Source organism: Drosophila tropicalis, unplaced genomic scaffold (genome assembly GCF_018151085.1).
Source record: "Drosophila tropicalis isolate 14030-0801.00 unplaced genomic scaffold, ASM1815108v1 contig_158, whole genome shotgun sequence".
In the NCBI taxonomy this organism is placed as follows: Eukaryota; Metazoa; Arthropoda; class Insecta; order Diptera; family Drosophilidae; genus Drosophila; species Drosophila tropicalis.
In genome coordinates this window covers 6,556,641-6,579,287 of record NW_027172602.1, presented here as the reverse complement: position 1 = coordinate 6,579,287, position 22,647 = coordinate 6,556,641, and the positions used below count along the sequence as shown (strand labels likewise).

The 22,647-nt window shown below is 40.1% G+C and overlaps 2 protein-coding genes across 2 annotated transcripts; one reads left to right on the top strand and one right to left on the bottom strand.

Annotated features, from left to right (window-relative positions):
* Positions 1-2,212: 2,212 nt before the first annotated feature.
* On the top strand, positions 2,213-4,194 carry LOC137587248 (uncharacterized). The gene is made up of 3 exons (XM_068303574.1): positions 2,213-2,373; positions 2,467-2,581; positions 3,827-4,194. The coding sequence occupies exons 1-3, from the start codon at positions 2,259-2,261 to the stop codon at positions 3,975-3,977; spliced, it is 381 nt and encodes a 126-aa protein (XP_068159675.1). The 5' UTR covers positions 2,213-2,258; the 3' UTR covers positions 3,978-4,194.
* A 2,823-nt stretch (positions 4,195-7,017) lies between these two features.
* On the bottom strand, positions 7,018-20,134 carry sev (sevenless). The gene is made up of 10 exons (XM_068303327.1): positions 19,236-20,134; positions 15,110-15,184; positions 14,370-14,435; positions 13,898-14,308; positions 13,599-13,838; positions 13,216-13,535; positions 8,560-13,112; positions 8,021-8,490; positions 7,513-7,958; positions 7,018-7,428 (listed from the first exon to the last, which is right to left on the bottom strand). Exons 1-10 carry the CDS (start codon positions 19,971-19,973, stop codon positions 7,137-7,139), a joined length of 7,611 nt encoding a protein of 2,536 aa, XP_068159428.1. The 5' UTR covers positions 19,974-20,134; the 3' UTR covers positions 7,018-7,136.
* Between the last annotated feature and the right edge of the window lie 2,513 nt (positions 20,135-22,647).

The window sequence follows — 22,647 nt, the reverse complement described above, 5'->3', positions numbered from 1 at the left end:
TTCAGTTCCGTTTTTTTTTTGCTGATGGGTTGCATATACATATCTACACACACACATACATCTATATATATATACAGAAATATATATTTGGATCTTTTTTTCGGGCATTCATCCATATAAACTATTCAATTTGACCGCGTGCACATTCAAACACGGGTCTGTCACTCATTTTGCTAATTTAAATAATCAAATGGGAATTAGCTTCGAGTGTATTCGTCTGTGTGTTTGTGTGTGTGTGCAAGTCTGTTTGTGTGTGTGGATGAGGGTAACGGTAACAATACACCTAAAAAAACACAGGGGCTACGAACTCAATGCTATGCATCCCATTGAATTCTACTTTAGCCATAAATGATATTTTATATACTAGTAGTTAATTATTTTGTGAACTCAAAAAGTCAATTGAAAAGAAAAGCAAACTTATTGTTTTATTTCCATTTATTTAAAGTCAAAACTAAAATCACAAGAACACTTGTCGTATGCGTAATGCATAGAGAGAAAAATCTATCAAAGTTCACATGACTTAGCCGTTTTCCCATTGAAGTTACAAAATATCGGTGGACTACGTGTCGTATGTGTAATGTTTAGAAGAGGAAACTGGAGAAACTCAAGATTAATTTTGCAAACAAGACATAAAACCAAAATAATAGATAGTTGATGTGATGTGAAATAACATAATTTAGCAATTTTCGTAAAACTAATGAATTGCATTCGTTAGATTAAATCACACACACATGCACACACACTGACAGAAAAGGAGACAGACAAGCGCTGGAAAATGCTGTGGCAACTTTTTGCAATTGAATTGAGACACAAAGTCCAAGTCTAAGAGAACCCTCTGTTAGCCAAAGCTACCCTTCATCATTCAGCACACCAACTCTGACACAATGTTTGCCCTGCTGGCTATTAAATTTTTAATCAAGTTAAAGTGTTGTCAAACACTTCATTCCTTACTTCGACCCCCGCCATCCTTGCCAAAATCATGCTCTTTGCTGTCCCCTTGTGGAGTCCATCCAGTCATATACCCAGTCATTGGCAGTCGGAAACCAACAGCGCTGACAGAGAGCTAAGGCAAACTAAAGGAAAGGCAGAAACAGAACAAGCAAGAAACAAACCCCTTTCCACCCACCAACTTGATTCGTTTTTTATTCTTTATTTGCAGCTCCTGCGTTGTCGTGTTAGTTATGCATTCATTCATTCATTCATTCAGCGACATTCATTTCATTTCATTGCATTTTCTTACAACTTGCCATTGCATATGCCACATAACCATAACCGCATTGTACGAACCTCATCCTGTCATCCTCATCTTCATCCTCATCCCTGGCAGTCAGTTCCCGGGCACTTGTTCAAGCACTTGTTTCTTTTGGTACAAGTTCTCACTTCCTCTTACTTCTCTTGTCGCACCGTCTTTCAGCCTCTCTCTGCTTTTTACTATACACACATACATATTCTCGCTTTTGTGGTAAATGAAATGCAAATAAATTGTCAACTGCAGTTAAATAAATTTTTAATTTATAACAGTTTGACTAGCCAGCTACTGAAAAACCTTTCAAATTTCCATCTTTAGTCCTAAGTTTTGTTTCGCCTTTAATTTGAATTAAGTTTTATCCTTGTTTGCACGTGCAAAGGACTGTTTTTCATTAGATAAAGGGCAAAGGGTATATCGAAGTCGTATCGATATATTGAGAAGTGTGCTCCTCTCTACTCTTCTCGGTTTTTTGTTTTCTTGGTTTGCTTTTAGGTTGATCGACTTTACCATAACCATTAATTGCGCAAACATTCTAGAACAATTTAAGCAAATGTTTTGTCTAATTAACAACTACAAACAATCGCCCCCAAAAGACTACTGATAAACTGCCTGACCCAACCAAATAAGATGCCGACAATAATGACGATTATGTTTGTGGCAATGCTTTGCTGTTGTTGTTGTTGTTGTTGGCCAACCAAATGCCGAGTGGCATCTTCAATTAAATAGTAATACATAGTAATCAACGAATATACGCAATTGATGAATCTCAAAGAGCCATCAGGGAGTGAGAATGAGAGATAGAGAGAGAGAGAGAGACAGAGGGAGCGAGAACATTGAGCGATGGCGACACCGACAGCGACGATGACATCAAATGGCGAACAACAAATCGACAACTCAGCGAATTCTCCTATGTATATATATACATACATACATATATATAAGTAGTTCCCTAGATCGGAGTCGAACAATAACAACTGACAGTGCAGTTTCAAACACGAACGCGATCGGAATGTTTCAAGAGCGTTTCAAGACGAATCCATCGAGTTTAGTGATCGCCACCGCCCTATTATTGGGCACTATGGTCACAGTGAGAGCATATTCTGGCCTGATACCGGCCGATCCAGGTGAGAAGTGTTATCAACTCATATACATATAAGTAGGTATATAATAGAAACACAAAAACAAACGGTTTGTTTTCATTTTTTCTAATCGTTCAGCGAATCCCGATAAATGCATTTATCGTGGTGATACTTTAGAAGTGGGAGTCAATAATGGGATTTCACCGTGCCAACGTTTAACCTGTAACAAGGATGGCTCCATACTTATAGAAGGGTGAGTACCATGTGCATGTCTTACTAACTACTTGGTTAATGGCCATGAACGGCACACACACGAGTGTGCACATAAATACTAGACACTGATAAGACAGGCGCTCTCCGATTCTGCTAGTACGATGTCAACAACTTGCCAGTTTTAGTTCTCGACAAGTTCTGGCTTTCTAGAGTAGCGCAAAAGAACGTTGAGACATTAATTTGTAGGTCAAGCTAAAAGAGCTGAATGCCATAAGTAGTACATGAAGTAGCACTCACAACGAACGAATGCTAACAGCGGCAAAGGCACACCGAATTCAATGAGAATTAAACTACTACAAATTTTGCCCTACATAAAACAAATATATTCACATACAAACAGACATACATACATGTGTATATAAATGAGTACATATTTAATACACTAAAGGAATAGTAATTAAATGAAAAGAATTAATCTCACAAAGAATTATTCATATATATTTTCTCTTCCCAGTTTGACAATCGTATCATGATTTTTATAGAAATGAATCATTTCAAGAAAAAAAAAACAAACTTACTAAATTTGGCACAGATCAAAGTGTCATAATAATAAATAAGAGCCTATAAAACTATTTCCAAAGTGAAGTGAGGCGATAGTAATGATTAAGCCATGAACTTAGCCGGCTCGGAGAGACTTTTTCCACACTCTCAAGGCTTTAACTTGTTGGAAAATTTAACTAAAGTAAACGAAAAGAGTCATTGGGCAAAGTTGACAAGAGAATAATGAAGAATCCTAACTTTTTTCTAACTTAGCAAATGATTATTAGTTTAAGAAGTATTTGTGTCATAATAATAACAAACCTTTACAGATACTTAAATAAAATTAACTTTACATTTATTCTTGAAACATTATTTTACATATTTATATGATCTAAAGATATCTATAGTGCCTACATAAGAATGATTCTTTTAGCAGATTGTAATCCTAATTGATTAACATTGACTTATATTATTATATCGCGTAGAACCCTTAGAAAAAAGTTAATTTGTTTTGAAAAATAGAAAAGTGAGGGATCATAATAGGACAGGTGCTACATACAGGTGCTTTTTAAGCCGAATTGCTTACATATATTCCCTCTCTTTCTCGTTTATGCAATAAACCTCACTCCAGGGGAATGTTAATCTTAAGGTTATCATATCAGTACCATCAACTTTTACTAACATCAGAATTCAAGAACATGAAATCCATGTCTCAAATTGTTTTTCTTTTATTTCCATGTAACAGCTGTGGCAAATTGCGCATTGAAAATTGCAATCGTGGTGAACGCATCAATCAGGGTAAACCCTTTCCGGAATGCTGTAAACTAAAATACAAATGTCAACAGAAGAACAGTCCGCCGTATTTTATTGAGCGAGATACCGCCGGTCGAACGTAGTAATTAGAAGTCATTATTAGAAGGCTTATCCAACCCCCAATTGGACGGAATTTCATTCTTTTTTGTCGTTTGTCCTTTTTTTTTGTTATCACCCCATACACAAAGACAATGTAAGCTTTCGTGTGTTTTCTTACTTCTTTTTTTTTTTTTGATTGCTTATTTATTTTGTGAATTTTTCAATGTAAAATAAATATATACCGTAAATACTGGTAAGAAAGTGTAATGTGCCACCCACCTAGATAGGTTTCCCCAGTGCAAACAAGAAAATCGTTTAATTACTTGGCCAAAATACACCGTTCATAAACAGCAATTAACGCCATCCGTACACATACATACATGCATACGTGGCAAGTGGGAAACCTTTCCTTTTCCGTGAAGCAGAAGTTGTAAAAATGAAGCTTACCTTTTGTCGCAAAAACCTTAATTAGTGCAAAATAATAAACGAGCCAAATGGCAACCAAGATGTTAAAGGAGTCATACACAGTATGTGTGAGTGTGATGCACATACCAAGCCAAGTCAAGTCAAGTAACTTGCAAACATCTTGACTACTTCTCTACTCCAATCCATTCCAAATGCAATCAAGTTGGGCAAATTACTCAATTAGTTCAAGAGCGTTTATGTGAAAAATGCATTTCGGCCCATTTTTTAGGGCCACGAACAAAAAGTGTTTGCCATCGGAATGTACTTTGATCGGTTTTCAAGTTCATGTTCTTTATTTTAAATATATATTTTTTTCAAAATCAGTTTGAAGTTCTGGTTAAAGTACAGCCTGCGAAAAATGGCTGAACATTTCTAATATGAAAATGTTGCTCATTAGATGATTTGAGACGTCTAAAGAAAACTTTGCCAAAAGAAGGGTGAATAATTATTTAGTTAACTGAGGCAAAAGAAATGAAAACTTTGGCACTCTCAAAACATCACAATGGCAACACATTGGATGATGGCTTTTATGAAAGTTTTAGTTTTTGTATGGTATTTTTAGTAAATTTTATTTTTAACTAACATTTCCTACCTTTGGTCCCTAGCTTAATATTACTCTAGTGGCTTTGTACTAGTTAGTTGACTCTTTTAATAACCAATTTAGCACAAAGTCAGTGGCAACTTGAAGAAGGATATTAGCGTTAAACTCGCTCAAGATATGAGAGCAACTTTTTTCCCAAGCAATCTCAACGCAATGCCAAACGAGAGGAGGCAAATGGAGGGCCAAGGCGACGGAGGGTGAGGTTAACTTAATGGAAAAACGCACACACACACGCATACACCCAGAGAGTGAGAAAGAGAGGGAAAGGGTCTGGAGAGCGACCCAGGTCTTGTATTATATATGAAAAGCTCATCTAATTTCAATCAATTGTGTCAGCTGAGGGGAAATCTTAAGTGCTTCGCAGCCAAGGTGCAGCTTGTTCGTAAAGTTTGTTCACCATGGAAGGAAGGAAGGTCATTGAGGGGCAACCGCACAAAGTAAGGAAAACCAAACCAAACAGGACGAAAAAAAAAAGTACGAAAAAAGAAATTTAATAACAGCCTCACGTGATGAAGTTCAAGTCAAAAGAGGAAATCGAGAATTCAGAATCTATGTCAGAAGCATGCATCAGCAACTGCCAAAAGCCAACAATTCCCAGCCGAAAGCCAAATCCCTCAATCCTCCAGGTCGCTGCACTTGTCATAAAAATCCAATGGATAGAGATTGTGGGGAAACCACTTAATCATATCAGCATAATAAGTCAACCAGAGAGACGATGCTACGATGGTAATAAAATTAAATCCTTGCCGCGCTCCAAAATCGTTTCAAGCCAACAAGTCTGAAGCTACAAATCAACGAGAAAAGCAAACAAAACAAACAAAAAGGCCTTTGGCTTGGTCGCAGTTTCGATACCCTTACATAGGTATCACGGGGAGAAGGTAAAAGTTAAGTTCTGTATACGACTTTACGGGGTTAACTATAAAATAACTTTAAGATTAACTTTTTGCCTACTGAAAATTAAGAACATTTTATGAAATGAATGCCAAGTCGTCTTCAAAAACAAAAGTTGAAGGATAAATAGCGCATCCGTTGTAAGAATTCAGTCGACTATAGATCTACCCTTTGGATTTCAAATCAAATCTAACACTAATGTCAACAACTAATGAACTGATAAACACTTCAATCTCCACAAATAATGGGTATCACAGGAAAAACTGCGTATAAGCATATTCAAAATGCTTTTATTTATATTCTTTCGATGCTCAACAAAGGGCGTAAGGTAGAGAGGCTGTGGTGGCAGGGGGTGTGCTCGGTAATCGATTCCTCCCCCTCTTTAATATTTTCGTGCTGTCATTGTACTTATTTACATAAGTACATACACATGCCGTATGTTAAGTAGGTATGTATATAATTCGAGTATTTTCTGGCAATCTCTTTAACTCAAAAATCTACTTATAACTTTAGCTTTTACTTATTTTCATAAGATTTACTACAGTTAAACTGTGCTGTTTATAGAACACAATTTTACTTGGCGAAAAAAAGAGAAGAAGAAGAAGAAGAAAACCTTTTTAAAGTTCTTCTCTTAACGTCTAGTCCACCATCAAGGACCACACATCGAACGCCTGAGGCGACACTAAGAGCGAAACGAGGGAAAAAACCCTCTCCACAAAGTCACATTTAATTTGATTGTATGTCGAAAGAATGAGAAAAATTAAATAAAGCCCACGAAAAAAGAAACAAAAAAATAAAACAAAAAGAAAAACTTTTCAACAAAGAAAAGAAAAAGAATAAAAACTTTTGTCGCCAACCAATAAAATTACTGATGAAATTTTCTAATAAAATTAAAATAATTCCCTCCCCCAACCTGCCCCAAGCTGACACGCGTTTGTCAAAGGACGAACCTTTCAGACATGATCCAATATAAATCCTCCTATAACAAAATGCCTTAATTCTAGGGTTACCTTTTAAATATAAAATGTTTAATTAACCCATGAGAAAAATGAGAAAAACTTTTTTTCGATTATCGATTGTGAACAAATTAGCAAATCGACAAAAGCAAATTTTGGACTGGTCGTTTATTAGTTAACTTACATTTAGTACTTATTTCTAAGGGATAAAAAAAAGGGGGGGGTAAGGGGAAGAAGGATATTAAACTTAGTGCTATCTATTAAAAGCTAAAGCATTTTACCACATTTTGTTACAATCTCGAGATGCCCTCGTTGGCATATAATTTGGTTTCACTGATGGTTTCTAAGGACATTTGTTCCGTCTCCTTATCAAAATGCACCTTCGTCTCTGGTCTAATGGACGACCCGTTTCCTTGGCCGCTGGCGGAAGATGATGGGATGCAAGTGCTACTATCCGCACCCTTGGTCGGCATTTGTGAGCGCCTCAAATCAGTACTAATGGCATGGAGACTATTGAAACATCGCTTGAAGCTCGGTCGTTCCCAAGGATCAGTGCGCCAACACTGCAGTAGTAAGGCATAGCTGGTCGACAAATTGACAAAAAGAAAAGAAATGAGAAAAAGTAATGTAATAAAAGGGAGGCGGAGTGGTTATGGTCACACATACAGCTTATCGGGTGTGGTTTCTGGCTGCTGCAGTCGTCCACCATCCTTGACATGAGCCAGGACTTCGAAATTATTTCTAGCTGCATACGGCTGTTGTCCCAATGTCAGAATTTCCCAACATAGCACGCCGAAGGCCCACACATCGGACTGTGTGGTGAAGACACCGTCGACTAAACTCTCGGGTGACATCCAACGCACTGGCAACAGGCCCTCGCCTTCCTTGCGATAGTAGTCGCTCTTATAGATGTCGCGGGCCAGCCCGAAATCACCAATTTTCACCATGCGACGAGAATGGCCGGCATCATCCGTTTGGGTCTCGGTAACCAAGCAATTACGACACGCCAGATCACGATGAACAAAATGCATATCCTCCAGATAACTGCATCCATTGGCCACATCAATGCACATGGTAATCAAATCGGATAGTACCAAATCAGGTTGTGGCTGCTAAAGAGTGAGGAATGAACGGAATAGATGATTGGATACAAATATATAGATCTCTTTCTTACTTGTGAATTGCTACGAGCCGCTCGCAAATAACTTAACAGATCTCCCGCCTCCATATGCTCCATGATGAGAGATATAGAATCGCTGTCAAAGCATATGCCAATCAGACAAACAATATTCTCGTGCTTAAAATTGCTCATCAATTGAGCCTCCTGCAGCAGTTCGGCAAACTCAGTGTCTCCCTTGCGGAGACTCTTGATCGCAACACGTTGCGGCTCCTTCTCATGCTCCAGCTGAAGTTCACCCTCATAGACCTCACCGAAGGCTCCACTGCCAAGGAAACGTAGCAATTTCAATTGACTCCAACTAATTTGCGGCAAGAGGGCAATATCCGCATCACTTAGGGTTATCGAGAAGGCACGATTGCGGGCAGCCAGAAGTTGCTGCTGGGTCTGCAGTGTAGACAGATTGCTCCAAATGCTGGGACGACTTTGCTGGAGTAACTTCTTGGCGCGTAACCGACGCTTTTGTACTAAAGATTAGAATAAATTGGGAATTTTTATGAATTGTCTGCCCCCCCGTGATATATGGTAGTACTCACCTTTTCGAACTAGAACCAAAGCCAGCACACAACTTGATACAATGGCAGCAGGCGCTATAATGGCTAAGACCAAAGATCCTCGCTTCTCGGGCGATACAAAGGGCTCGGCTATTCTCTCGCTGTCCTCGCTGTATGGACCCCAGCCATGTTCCTCGTTGCGTGCACGCACTCTAAAGAGGAGCAAGCGATTCGTGTGTAATTCTCTGACAATGCAACTCAGTTCAGTGGTATTGCAATAGTCCAGCCATTGATCTTCCATCACCATGGGTTCCTCCGCCCAGGGCAGTATGGATAGTGAGACATCACGACGTCGACGACGATTCGAGAGACTGCGACGAGCCTGAAGGGCCTCCAGATTATAGATTTGAATTGGTGATCCATTGTCTCGTGATCGACTCCAGCTCAAACGAAATATCTCGCCGGCAATATGCTCAAATTGTGGCTTTCCGGGGGCACTAGGTGCATCACTCAAGGTCTCGTACACATGGCCGGCCGAATGATAGACTACCACTGGTCCTGGATTAGACAAAACATAGCTGAGGGCCAAATGGCAATCGTAACGCGTCTTTGGCTCCAGATTTTCAATTACTATTCGTGAATAATTTTCAATCACATCGACCTGCAATTTACCCGCGATAGATTCGCATTCAAGGAACAGAGAACTCAAGGGATCAGTGGTGCCCTCCCAAGTAAGGGTTAATCCGTAAGCTCCCAACTCAATCAACTGGAGCTCGGCCAAACCCTCAAACGTCCTCACATGCAACCGTGAGGTCATATTAAATTTGGTAGGCGTTGCATGTGCCTGCACCCACAACTGATAACCAGAGCCAGGTTGCAGACCCGTCAGCCGATGAGTACCCGAAGACTCTATGCGTCGTTCTCCTCGATCTGGATGATCTTGCTCTTCTAGCTGCCAGTAGAGCATATAATAGACACCTTCGCTGCGCATTTGCTGGGGCTCCAGCCAGTGAATCTCTACTTCGTTGGGACTCAAGACACGGGCAGTAAAGTTTCTCGGAGCCGTGGGTGTATCCGGAGCCGTTTGCATCTCTAAAATGGGCAATTGAAGCGATGCAGAACCATTGCCTCCCGAACGCTTCTGATAATAGCTCCATAGACTTACACGCAATTGATACTTGGTGTATGGCTGTAGATCGGTAATATTTATAGTGTCTCCGGCATTGCCTTCCCACTGGCCACCCTCGAGAGATTGTAGGGTATATCGCAAGCCAGGCACAGGTAATAGGCACTCCGAAGCAGCATAGAGAGCGGGTAGCTTAACCAGACACTGTGTTTCCTGACACTGTGCTTTGTCCAGGCTAGCCATTGTTGGCAGAAGTAGACAACGCTTCTCCGGATAAGCCTGATAGTTGTGGGCATGCAATAAGCGCACTTCCTCCTTCTCTAGCTCAATCAGATATTCCAATTGCTGTCGCCGTCTGCCATAGGCACGAATGCTACCATTGCGCAGGGCATACAAATAGCCCGCATCCTGGGCCAATTGTTTTATGTCATCGTTAAGATAATTCATCTGTGTCCGTAGAGCAGTCACTGTGCATAGTTGCCGCGCGACATCGTAGACACACAGTCTACCTAGATGGTCGACTATGTTTAGCGTCTCAGCTCCCGGTTCCAGGCTCCCCTCAAAGAGACGCATTAACGGAGCGCGTGAGCTGATCTCGTAGGATAATTGGGATCCATTCACTAGACTACGGCCCTGCAATGTGGCATTGCGAGAGTCCAGTTCATGTTCAAGCCAAACCAGAGTCTGACTATGTGGCAGAGCCACCAAATCCTTTAGTAGATATCCACGAGGCGTGCTCCACATGCGTTCGCCTTGCAGTATACGTCCTTCGAAAAGGCACAGATTCAGACGATAAATGACAGCAGCCTGTGGGGTAACAGCATCTAGTTCGGCCCAATAGACCATACGTTGCACCCAATCCACGGTGAGGGCCAAAACCTCGGCTCGCATGCGCGCCAGCTTAGCTGGCGATGAACCCGGCACATAGGTAAGCAGCTCCACATGCTCATTGACCCAGAGCAGACGCTGTTCGCCTTCCATCACAGCGAGATGTTCAACGGGGCTGGAGGTGTAGACAATCTGTCGGCGGGAACGCGTATCCAGATCCAATTCGCCAATAAACTCAGAGTTCACATACAAAAGACGAGGCACTGCCTGTACCTCAGGTGCCACGTGAAGACCATGGCTGGCAGCTCCGGCTGCAGCTCCAGTGGCGGCCACATGGGCTTCTACCTGAAAACGATAGGTTACCTCCGCCTGCAGTTGCTCAACACGTGCCTCCAGAGCGCTTTGATTGAGCAGGAGCTCTGAATGAAGTTCGGAACCTTGCCAACAACTGATGTGGTATTCGAGAGCCTGAATCGGTGCCTGTTCGGGCGCATCCCAACGCAGCAGCGCACTGATATTGGTTGTCTGCAGCGGTTTGGCACGCCGCTCCACAAAGACCCGCAAGCGACGTGGCTGGGTGGGGGCAGCAGCCGGCGTGGTCAACTCAACACAAGTGGTGGGACCGGCTCTCCAGGACGTATGGGGAGTTAGGCAGACTTTTAGATTGAGCTGGGGCTGAGGTAGCTGAACAATGCGAGCAAATGGCGTCGAGAGGTCATGGGTTTGCAGACGATGTCCATATTCGAGAAGCAAGCGATAGGAGACAGTGTGATTGCCACCACTTCCAGCTGGTTGCCAGCGAAGATGAAAGTCATCCCAGTGGCCATCATCGATACGCAAACTGTCTGGAGGTACAGCCAAGGGAATTACACCCGGATCTGGAATGGAAGGCGGGGAATTTGCATCTAACAATTGCACTGCACTGACCAACTCCTGCTCCAAGCCCTGAGCTATCAATGGCATTGTATCCTGACCAACAGCAACAGGCAAACGCATTGTTCTTGCTCCATGTCCACTTCGATCCACCCAAAGAAGAGCTCCAAGCGGTTGAAGTAGTTGCAAAGATTTTGGCATAGCTTCCATCTGGGGCTCTATAGTGATTAGCAGCTGAACTTCTTCCGGCTGGCCACTGCCCACGACCAAGGGGGAGCGATAGATTCGCATGGCTCCGGATCCCTTGACCGTCCAATAAACGTAGTGTTGCTTCAAATCCAAGGCAAATGAATCGATGCTACCCTCCAAGCCATTTAGATGATAGTATTCCACCTCTTCATTTTGACCAGGCTGTGGGCTAAGGCCACGACGTTTCAGATGCATGGCGGTGGTGTAATACAGGTGACCCTGTTGCGGGTCCAGAGCCAGATCTGTGGCTCCAAAAATGGGCAAAAGTTCGCGTACCCCTGTCCATGGATCCAGACGGATAACACAATTGCGCCCCAAGTCCGTCCAGTAGACACGTCCGCCTCGCCAATCATAGGCTACCGACCCTACGTGAGGAACTGCAACATCAACTGCGCACATCATTTGTGGTTGCATCAAGTTAATGCAACGCATTACCCCATCGCCACTCACATAGTAACCGGAACTGGAATTGACCATGGCAAGAGGTCCCGGTAGAGACTCTAGCTTCACATTCTCCATTTTGTTGAGGTTTTGACCTAATTCATTGGTTTCATACAGCTCACCTAATTGGGTGGCCCAGCGGAAACGATGTGGGCCCAATGGCCATGTGCGTGCCGCATACGGAGCTGTCCATTCGCCTACCTTGCCCGCCGAATTGATGGCCCGCACTCTTAGCTGATAGAGATTATCGGGTTGGAGGCGCTCCAGGCCAAAGCTGGGACTACGAATGTTTCGTATATTGTAGGCACTCTGACTGGCGACGTCCAAAACTTCTAGTTCATAGCTGAGATTGTTAGCTGCTGCCCGCGACTGATACGGATTTTTGGCAGGCTTCTTCCATGAGATATGAGCTGCCTGGGAGCCCAGCAAAGCGACGAGATCTCGCGGTATCCCGGTGTCCAAGACAATCCGCTCTCGCTCCGGCATCAATGGTATCAGAGCCCAACAATCGGTCGTTTCTGTTAGTGACCACTTGGAAATCTTCTCCCCACTTGGCAAATCCATTAAGTGCAATTGAGTTTCATCGGCTATTAGAAGGGACTTTGATAGCAAAGTGAAAGTCTGATAATGGCCAGGGGAAAGTTGCATCGGCCTTCGCCAATTTCCATCGTAGCTAAGTGACAAAAGTTGTTCTTCATCCGGCAACAGCAAGTGAATGAACCAATGTGGAATATCCAGCACAAACCGACCAAGTCGACTGGAAGTTTGATAAAGCTGTAGATGCTCCTTGCTAGCAAGATCCAAACGCCACAAGCCCTGAGCATCTGTCCAGAAAAGCCAGCCATTAAGAGCATCCACTTCCAGTTGCTCAACGGGATGGCTTAGATTCTGCACCATCTCAACCATGGAACCCTTCGTTGTGCTACTAAGTATAGCGTATGCTTGCTTCGGCAGCTCCACGGCCACATAGAGACGAATCTTTAATGAGTCCAGGCTAAGCTTCTGTGGAATCCAGGAGGAATTGGGCAACACAATCAACGTTGATAGCTGCATACTCGGTGCCTGATCAAGCGTCTGGCTGTTGCAAAGGCAAACGATTGTTAGAGACCCAACCAATACATCTACATATATATATATACATATATACATCTATCTATCCCGACTTTTAACCCCGAACTCACGTTCGCAACTCTCCATTGGCATCCAAGACAAAAAGACGTTGATCCTTGTGTGACCAGGCCACATCGGCAATTATTTGTTGACTGCGATAAACCACCCGAGAATCTCCAGCCAACTCCAGAGCTTGCCATGTGATACTCTTCCGTCCTACTAGCAATACCGCGGCAGGCCCCTGATCCTTACTCAAGCCCACTTTGGTCACAACGCTGGCCTTGGCTACTGGTCCCTCGCCCTGCTCATTTATCATTGACAATTCCAATGTGTAGTTGGTCATGGGCCGCAGTTCCACAAACATATAACTATTCTGATTAGCTGGAACAGTCTGTTCGTGGATCAGGCAATTAGGATCTAGAATTTACTGCAGATTCTATATAATATTGCTTACCTGCTCGTCACTCTGGTTAGAGCCATGGCTAGATAAACGTAGACGGTATCCCTTCATAGGTCCATTGGTAAAGCGACCATCATGCCAATGCACGGCTACATGGCCATCATCCAGAGCAAACAAATGATCGATAATTGGCGCCGATGTTGGAACATTTTCGGCTGGAGTTTGATAGGCTGGAGTGGCAGGTGAATATAAAATCTCTTCGCTACTTTCACCAAAAGGCAGCTCGAAACGAAACTATTTCGACAACTTGGATTAGAAAACGTTATCGGTTGATAACCATTGCGAAAACCTACCCGATATTGTGTATATGGCATTAAAGTCTCAAGTATTTCACACACATAATACTCATCGCAGTCATAGTCGGCCAAATTGAGCCATTCATTTTGTCGATAGGCTTTCCGATGGACTTTCCTAAGTTTCTCCTCATCGTGCTCGTCCTCATCGCTCGCATTACGGGCATTCACATATTTGTATTGAATGTTGAATGGCCGACTGGCCAAATAGTTTTCCGGAAAATGCATATCCCATTTGAGAATCAACGGTGCCGTTTGCTGCTCTCGACTGGGCGCCCTTACAAACTGCGGTTGAGTGCTCTCAACCAATTCGGCTATCGCCAAACGCTGCAAATGCCAATAGTCACGTTGGGCCATCTCGCAGGCCCCAATGCACGGCAGATCATAGGGATAGAATTGCAATGGCGATGACTGTGGAAAATGTCGCCATACAGATATAAGAACTTCAAATTGATGATAATTTTTAACTTACGCAGGCCTCTTGGCATGGTTCCAGTTCCTTGAGAGCACGATACCATTGGGCGCAACCCTTTGTGCACTGCAAGACATTAAGTAGTTGCCCTTTAGTATTACCTAGTATGGCAACGAGCTGATTCAAATGCCAAGCCAAATGTTGGTCCAAGCTCGTAATTGAACTCTACCCTAAATGACCCAATCGAACTAACAAACTAACGTTTTAAACTCCCTAGTATCTGGCCCTAATATGGAATAAATCTCATCAAGAAAGATAGCATATTAATCGAAACATTTATATCAAAGAAAGCAATCGAGTATACTTGGTAAACGATTCGAAGCTTTAAATTTATGTGAATGTGATTTACTCAAAGGGTAACCCAATCATATGTGAGAAAGCAAAAAGCATCTTTCAAGTACATTTATTAACAAGTGGTTGCCTCTTTCTTTTGCCCAGGAACGGACTGAGGGCAGCTAAAGTGATTTATGAATAAAACAAAGATTAAAAATGTAAAAGTGACAATTTGCCTAGTCGTACTTAAATGGAAGGGGACAATTTGCTTTCGCTCCTGCTTTTGCGGTGGTCTTTGCCGGTTTTCTGTCGTCAAGTTGTCTGGCAACAGAAACATGAAAGCCAGTTTTAAATTACTCTACCCCTCGCGCCCCTCTTCTTGCCATCATTCTTGGTGTTCTCACATGACATCCATTTTTCGGTATCAGTTTCGGCTTAAATTTGTTTCTTTTCCTTTTTCGACTTACTCGTGTCTTATAGCACTTGTCGCCATTGTCGGCCTTTTCACACTTGATGCCAAACTCGTCCAGAAACAGATCCTCCTGGAAAAATACAATCCAACAAGAAAATCAATACAATTTACCCCAAAAACAAAATGTAAAAATAAGAAAAGAGGGACCCAAACTGTGTGTTTGTGTATGTGTGTGTGTGTGTGTATGTGAACGGAAGTCAATGGTAACGACTCATTGCACAGCCTGTGAACAAGTGAAACAAAACGCCTCAATTAACCATTTTAATCTTAATCAATCAATTATCATTTTAGAAAGGCCTTTGAAGAATTCATAAGCCAAATTGACTTGCAAAATATAATCATGAATAAATTATCTATCTCTCTCTCTCTCTCTCTCTCTCTAACACAGAATCTAAGTCGTCTATTCGTCTTGGACTGAACTTTGAACACAAAAAAGGGAACAAGCATTGAAATGATTTCTGAGAATTTTGTCAGTTAGTAGTTAACAAAAAAGAAGTCGAATTTAAACAAAAGACTTAGCACGTGATGAAAACAAGTTAAAGCTGCTCACCGCCTGCAAAATATTTACGTCTATAAATAGTGTCAAAGCATTAAGGTCAACAATCAATCGAATCGGAGCGAAAAATATATGTTAACTTAATCAAGATCTCAGTCTCTGTTTTCACAAGATCCAATTGATTAATAATTTGAGAATATCATTAGACTAAACATTAAAATCAAGTATTGATTTGCCCACAAAGTTTATTATTTCGTCTGGCCGAGGCATATTTATTTAAGAGTTTATCTTACTTCCTTCTCTTTTTGTATATTTATTTTTCCAAACAAGTAAAAGTCGATCATGCAAAATATGAAATGCAGCAAAGTTTTGGTTCTTTACGAGTGTTTACTGTATGAGTATTAGTCTTTAACAGAACTAAGAATTTACTCACATATAGAAAATGAAATATCTACTTAAACCTCAATTAAGTTCACTCTTGTAAGTAAAGGAATCTTTCTTGTGATACCCTTGCAAAATAGGGTATATTAAGTTTGGTCAGAAGTGTGCAACACATAGAAGGAAGCATCTCCGACTATATAAAGTATATATATATTCTTGATCGGCAGGAGACGAGTTCAAATACCCATGTAATATTGGTGAGTTTAATAAACCTATGATTAAGATAGATATAGCTCTCATAGGAACAATCGATCGAAAACAGTGACTTTGATCAATATCTTCGCTATTTGCTATGCTAAGATTGTTGGCAAATAGATTCTTTCGCAAACATTCGACTTTTTATGGGTGAGGAAAGAGTGACAAAAAAACTGGCAAGGGTATACCAACTTTGACACGGTCGAAGCTAGCCCAGACCCTCTGGTTTTTTTTTTTTAATTGTGTTTGCTTTGGTTTAGTCAATGTACTAGTAATTACCAAGGGTCTTCCCCTCAAACACACCCACCCACTCACTCATACACGCCCACAGAGACACCACATTCACTGTCACATACTTACATATACATATGTATGTATGTATGTATGAAGCTTATCCTAGTATTTTTCTGGTGTTTGGTCTGAGTTTGCTTGGTTGTGTGTGTGTGTGTGTGTGTTTTTTTTTTTCGCACATGCGTCAATTTAATTTAGAATTCTACGTAATATTTTATTAATTTAGCTTGATTGGCTTTTTCACAAACAGAAGGCAACAACTCTCGAGCACTCGAGCTCTAACACAGTGCTCTCCGGCTACGGGTACGGACACATTTCTAGGGGCTATGCCTTTGCCTCTGGCTCTCGTTCTGGTTCTGGCAATGGCGAGAACGACTAATTGGCATTGGGGGGTTTTCATGTCGTCATTGCTCATCTTTTGTTGTACAATTTCTATTACATTAAGTCAGAAATCAACCCACATACACACACACACACACACATCCATACACCGTTACTTGGTGTGTGTGTGAAAGAAACTTGACTTGGCTTGGCTTGGGGTAACTTGGTGTGTGTTATTGACACCATTATTCCGTTGTAGCCAGCCTCGTTCGTCAGGCTCCAAAAAGCAAAAAAGCAAAAACAGCTCAGAAAAAAAATATAATAAATAAATGAAAATAAAATAAATTGGCTAAACATTTTCCACAGACTGAAGGAGCCGACAAACCAACAACAATAAAAAAGGAAAAATCTTAATGCAATTTTCTTTTGTTCGGTTAATGTTGCTTGCCAAATGGCGGCGATTTTTTTCTTTAGTTAAGAATTATTTTCCTTTTCTGTGAACCAAGATTTGTTTAGCCCTTAATGTTTTGTTCATTAATTAAAATGTAATTTATTTTCACTTGCTAAAAAATAAAGCATTCCTTTAGACTTTTAATCATCCTTTTCATGGTCTTAGTTTTTCTCTAAGATCTTAATCGAATCGAGGATTGAACGAAACCCAAAACAAACCATTAAGAAATTTTACAATTTTCTCCAATTTAGTTACACTTTCGAAAACTTATTTACTTACTTATCTAAATGTAATCAATATTCTGTTTTTAAGCCATTTTTTGTTTTGTTAAGTTTTTAAAATCTAATATTTGAGTTTTTGAAACGATTGTATTTTTTGTTTTTAAATTAGTTCATCATTTTTTAGCACCCTATTCAATTTAACACAACACATGCCGCAATTAAGACAGATTTGTTAAATATGCATTATGATTCTCAACTAGTTAAGTCACTAAAATATAATAGGTCGTCGCTTTATGGTGCATAGATTTATGCATTTTGCAATCAAAGTATCAACTATTAGAAAAGGAAACTGTTGTTAATCTAAACATATAATCACATTTAGTAAAAAGAAAAGAGTAAACTCTTTCAATTTTTGGTGTCTGTCTTTCTCTCTCTCTCTCTCCATCGCTTTGTTTTTATTTGTGTCTCTTTTTTTTAGCATTTGGACCAATTAAACACACAGTGTTCCATGATTAGTTTTAATTGGCCTAAACTACTGTGATAGCTCTTGGAATAACAAAATGTTGTCATGGAGTAGCCACAACACCGTAATCGAAAGAGGCGGGAGAAGAGAAATAAAGGGGAAAGATGAGGTAGTAAAACACAGATTACAACTAATGGACAAATGTACAAATGTACAATGGGAAAACGTTGTGTTAATGAATGAAACGCAAACTGACTGAGCTCACTGATTAACATGCTCCACTCCAATTACAATAATTATGGCTTATCCCACATGAAGTGCATTTAAATGTGACAAAAATTAAATAATTTTAATTTCATAAATTTAAAGCGGGCAAAAGTTGCCTCTTTTTGACTCTGTGTCGTTTGGCCTAATCGTTGTGGGTATTTGATAGCTTATTGATTGAATACCTATGGATAGAGTAGACCATATGGCAGTAGGTTATATCAAACCCACCCACTGCCAACCAACCATCCATCCATCCCATATCAAGGCATACTAATTTGCCATAAAGAACACACGGCGTAACTAGGTAACCAAAATAGTTGAGAAACATGAATTTGAAACTGTGCCATGATAAAGATGCAGATGCATCCCACAAATGTATAGTACGTGCGGATATAGATATAAATACAGATAAACACATATGTATACATATGTACATACATACATATGTACATGCAGAGGTATGTATGCTTCCTGGGTGGGTACACTGCGTGTTAGATAATTGAAATGTCAGCTTTTTGACATGATAGCCAACCCCTAAAGTCATGTAATTACACATATCACTTAATTAACCGTTTACAACCTGAACTAAATGCCATATACAGAGACATACACACACACATATGTGAACCTTTTATATTATATGCGAATGGCTGTAAGTAACATATGTATGTCTCTGATACAAACTCATGATTTTGATTGATTTCAAATTACATTTAACTCGAGTTAATGCATAGAATTTTGATCCAAAAAGAGTCAAGTTTCCTATAGATCTAAAAACAGAGCAACCCCTGCTAGGTTCTAGTCACTGATTATATCAGAATTATACTAAATCAGTTAATTATCATGTTTTGATGAAAATATATCATAGGAAAGGAAGGAAAACATGTAATAATATAATAGACAAAAAGGAAATAAACCTTTGACTCTTATAAGTTGCTTATTAAGTTGAAATTTCTGTTCATAGTTGGAACTCACCTCAACAATACAACGTTGCACACAATCCCGTGTGACTCGCTCCAGAGCTATGCGTTCATCAATGCCGACGCCCAAGATTACACTGTCCTCGTTATCCATTTGTCGCTCTGGGTGGCTAGTCCCGTGGCTAGCCGCAGAGGAGGAGCTGGAGGAGCCAATTGGTCGAGCTATGCTACTGATGGCAATACCCTCAACAATACTGGGTGGAGCTGCTGCCGCATGCTTATGCCAAATGGCCACCTTTTCGACCACATCGCTGTCCAATTTGGGCAGAAAATCCAATTGATCTTTAAGCTGAATGCGTCCATTTGTTGTATAATTCGATGAGTCCAATGGCGATGATGACAATTGTGGGCCATCGCCATGCGAACGACAGACATCACAGCAGATCGATAGTAGAATCAGGAATAAAAGATTTATGATCAAAATGGTCGATATGCCGCCATGTCCACCAATTTGGCTTAAGTTTGTCTTAGCCCTCTCCAACCAATCGCTTGTATTGGTCTTAGCCTTAGAGTACACTTCCTGCTGATCACTTCGTGGGCGATTTGCTGACATTCTTGTATTAACATTAACAGCAATTTTCAGATTGATGAGACTAAAGTTGAAACTTCGTGTTGGATTCTGTATGGCAAATGAATGGGGAGTCTTTTGCTGTTGCTGTTGCTGCGGCTGCTGGTGATGTTGCTGATGATGTTGTGGCTGATGTTGCTGCAGTTCATGTTGCCGCCAAAACATAGTCAAACAATGTGCAATTATTTGACCCTCAATATGTTTTTAGGTCTAGTTGGAATTGTTTTTTGTTGTTCGTTGTTGTCGTCGTCGTCTTCGTCGTGGTTCTTTTCGTTTGCTTTGCAACGTTTTTTTCGTGTTTTTTTTTTTTTTTTTTTTTTCCCTTTTACATATTCATTTCAGTGTCGCATTTTGCTAAACCAAACAAAACCAGTACCAAAAAAAATCGAATGTCAAAAAAACAACAATAATATAACACACGCACTCACATACACACACACACACACACACACACAAATGTATTCAATCGATTATTTAATTTGCATTTTATGCAAAATAATGCGAAAATTAATTAACTGAAATGTACACAAAAATATATAAGACTAAAGTTCATTGAACAAATCTTAAATGAAAACAATCAGAAAGTACAATTTAATTTCAAAAAACATCTATATAAATATTAGAAAAGAAGGGTCCGAATCATGTAATGTAGAGTATAGTAAAATATACAGAAATTGAATATGAAATATCTACTAGTTAAACACATATTAAATCTGTTGCCCTTAGACCCCAACTGATCTCATTTATTATGAAACTTAAACAAGCTGTAAACAGTTCTTCCATTTACATGATTTACATTTTGAACTTGCAACTCGTGTGAATCACCAGTAACCCAATTAATGTTAAGTGCATTATGGACTACTAGTTACCTATGGGAGAGAGACACTGAAAGGGAGAAAGAGAGACAGCCACAGCGAAATACTTTGCACTAGTTAATGTAGTCTATATTAGAGTCTCTCTATCTGTCTGTCTGTCTGTGTGAATATATTAAAAAGCAACCGAATGAAAACAAAACAAATGTATTCAAGTATTTGTTTTCAGACTATACAAATACTCTACCCCTCAGCCACAAAAAGAGTTTGGGCCAATTTATCATATATTCAAATGTTGTTGCTGCTGAAGAGGATTTTTTCCACAGATCAAACTTCTATATACGAATATGAATGTAGATTTGTATATGAAATTATCAAAACTCGGACAATCAAATGGATACGAAGATGTTCTCATATCGATAAACTTGTTTTCTCTAATGTTTCCATTGGATTGTTGATCATTTTAAGTACTTGAGATTTTCCAGCACTTAGTTTTTCCAGTTCATTACATTATCCAATTATTTCATGATTCTAAATTATAGTTAATCGATCACTGTCATTCTCCATGCTGATGATGATGATAATAATGATAAACAAAAAGATTACTAATATTAATGAGAAAAGGCTCTTCCTTCTTTGAAATGGAATTTCATTTTGGCATGACTTTGTTAAAGCAACCAACTTGATATATACATATACATATATAAGGTATGGATATACATATATGTATATATATTTGAATTTCATGTTAATAATTGAACTGTAATTAAAAATTAAAATTTAATTACAAATTCAAATTATTATTAACAACTTTTTGCAATCGTTCAGTAAAAAAAAAGAGATCCCAGTTACCTATACAATGAAACATGTGTGAGTGTGTGTGTGTGTGTGTCGCTGTGTTGATGTACGAGTGCCATGCCGGCCGGCTAATTCTTTCACATTTATTGCTGTTTCTGTAATTTAATTCAATTTGTTGTTGTTGATTCAATGCAGGCTAATATTCTTAAGGGTCTCCCGTTGTAGTACTTAAACTCTACACTCTCTTGCCCTCCCGCTCGCACACGCGGCAGCCCACTCACTCTAGTCTCGATATATGCAAGTAGATATCAACACGACGTACTTCAGCGTGCCACGATCGAAACACAACTGATATGCCGGTCCGAGTGTCATTATTTTAACCAAGCCCAGCTCCAACAACCCCGAACCGAAGTCAGGCCAGACGTCGTCGTCGACAGATATTGACAACGTCGACTGCGACAGCGACAACATCTCGACATTGATCTTGCCTCTGTGCTTTCGATGACGTACTACAAGAACTTTAACCACATTGGATATCAGTTGTATTGAGCAACCCCCCAAAAAAAAAACGAAGAAACTGAAACACTCGTAAAATTGGGAACTCAACTATGTGCAATGTGCATATGTAGATCAAATTAACTATCTGGGTCGAATTACTCAAAACTAGTTGCTACTTTGCCATCATCTTGTTGATCAATTAATCAAGATGCTTTAGAAAATGTATTTGTCTAGTTTTGGCCACCCTCACCCTAAAATTCCCATACGAAAATGATGATTAATATATGTAAATATGTAGGAATATGTATGTAGGACTGGACTTACAGTAAATATCGCCTGGCTGAGGGCACTGTCGAATTACAACTGATCCTTTTATGCCCATTTTATCTGCTTCCTCTATATATATAGGGGGGATAAGGACGGTGTTTCTTAAACTGAATCGTAAAACTGATAAATTTTTACTATTTATTCTTTTTTATGGATCGTGCCAGTGAAATTCAACTCTTTAATTTGCTTTTTGAAATTCAAGGACATTTTAAATTCGGTGAGAAGTCATTAAGTGAGAAAGGTCGATCAACAGATAAAACTCACAACCTTCTTGTACAGTGTAATTGAAGATGCAGCAGTTGGATGTATTTATTGCCTAGTGATTGAGGTAGGTCATCATTCTTAATGTATGCAGTGCCGGATTAGCAATAAGAGCAGGATCATTTTTCAGTGTCGACAAAGTC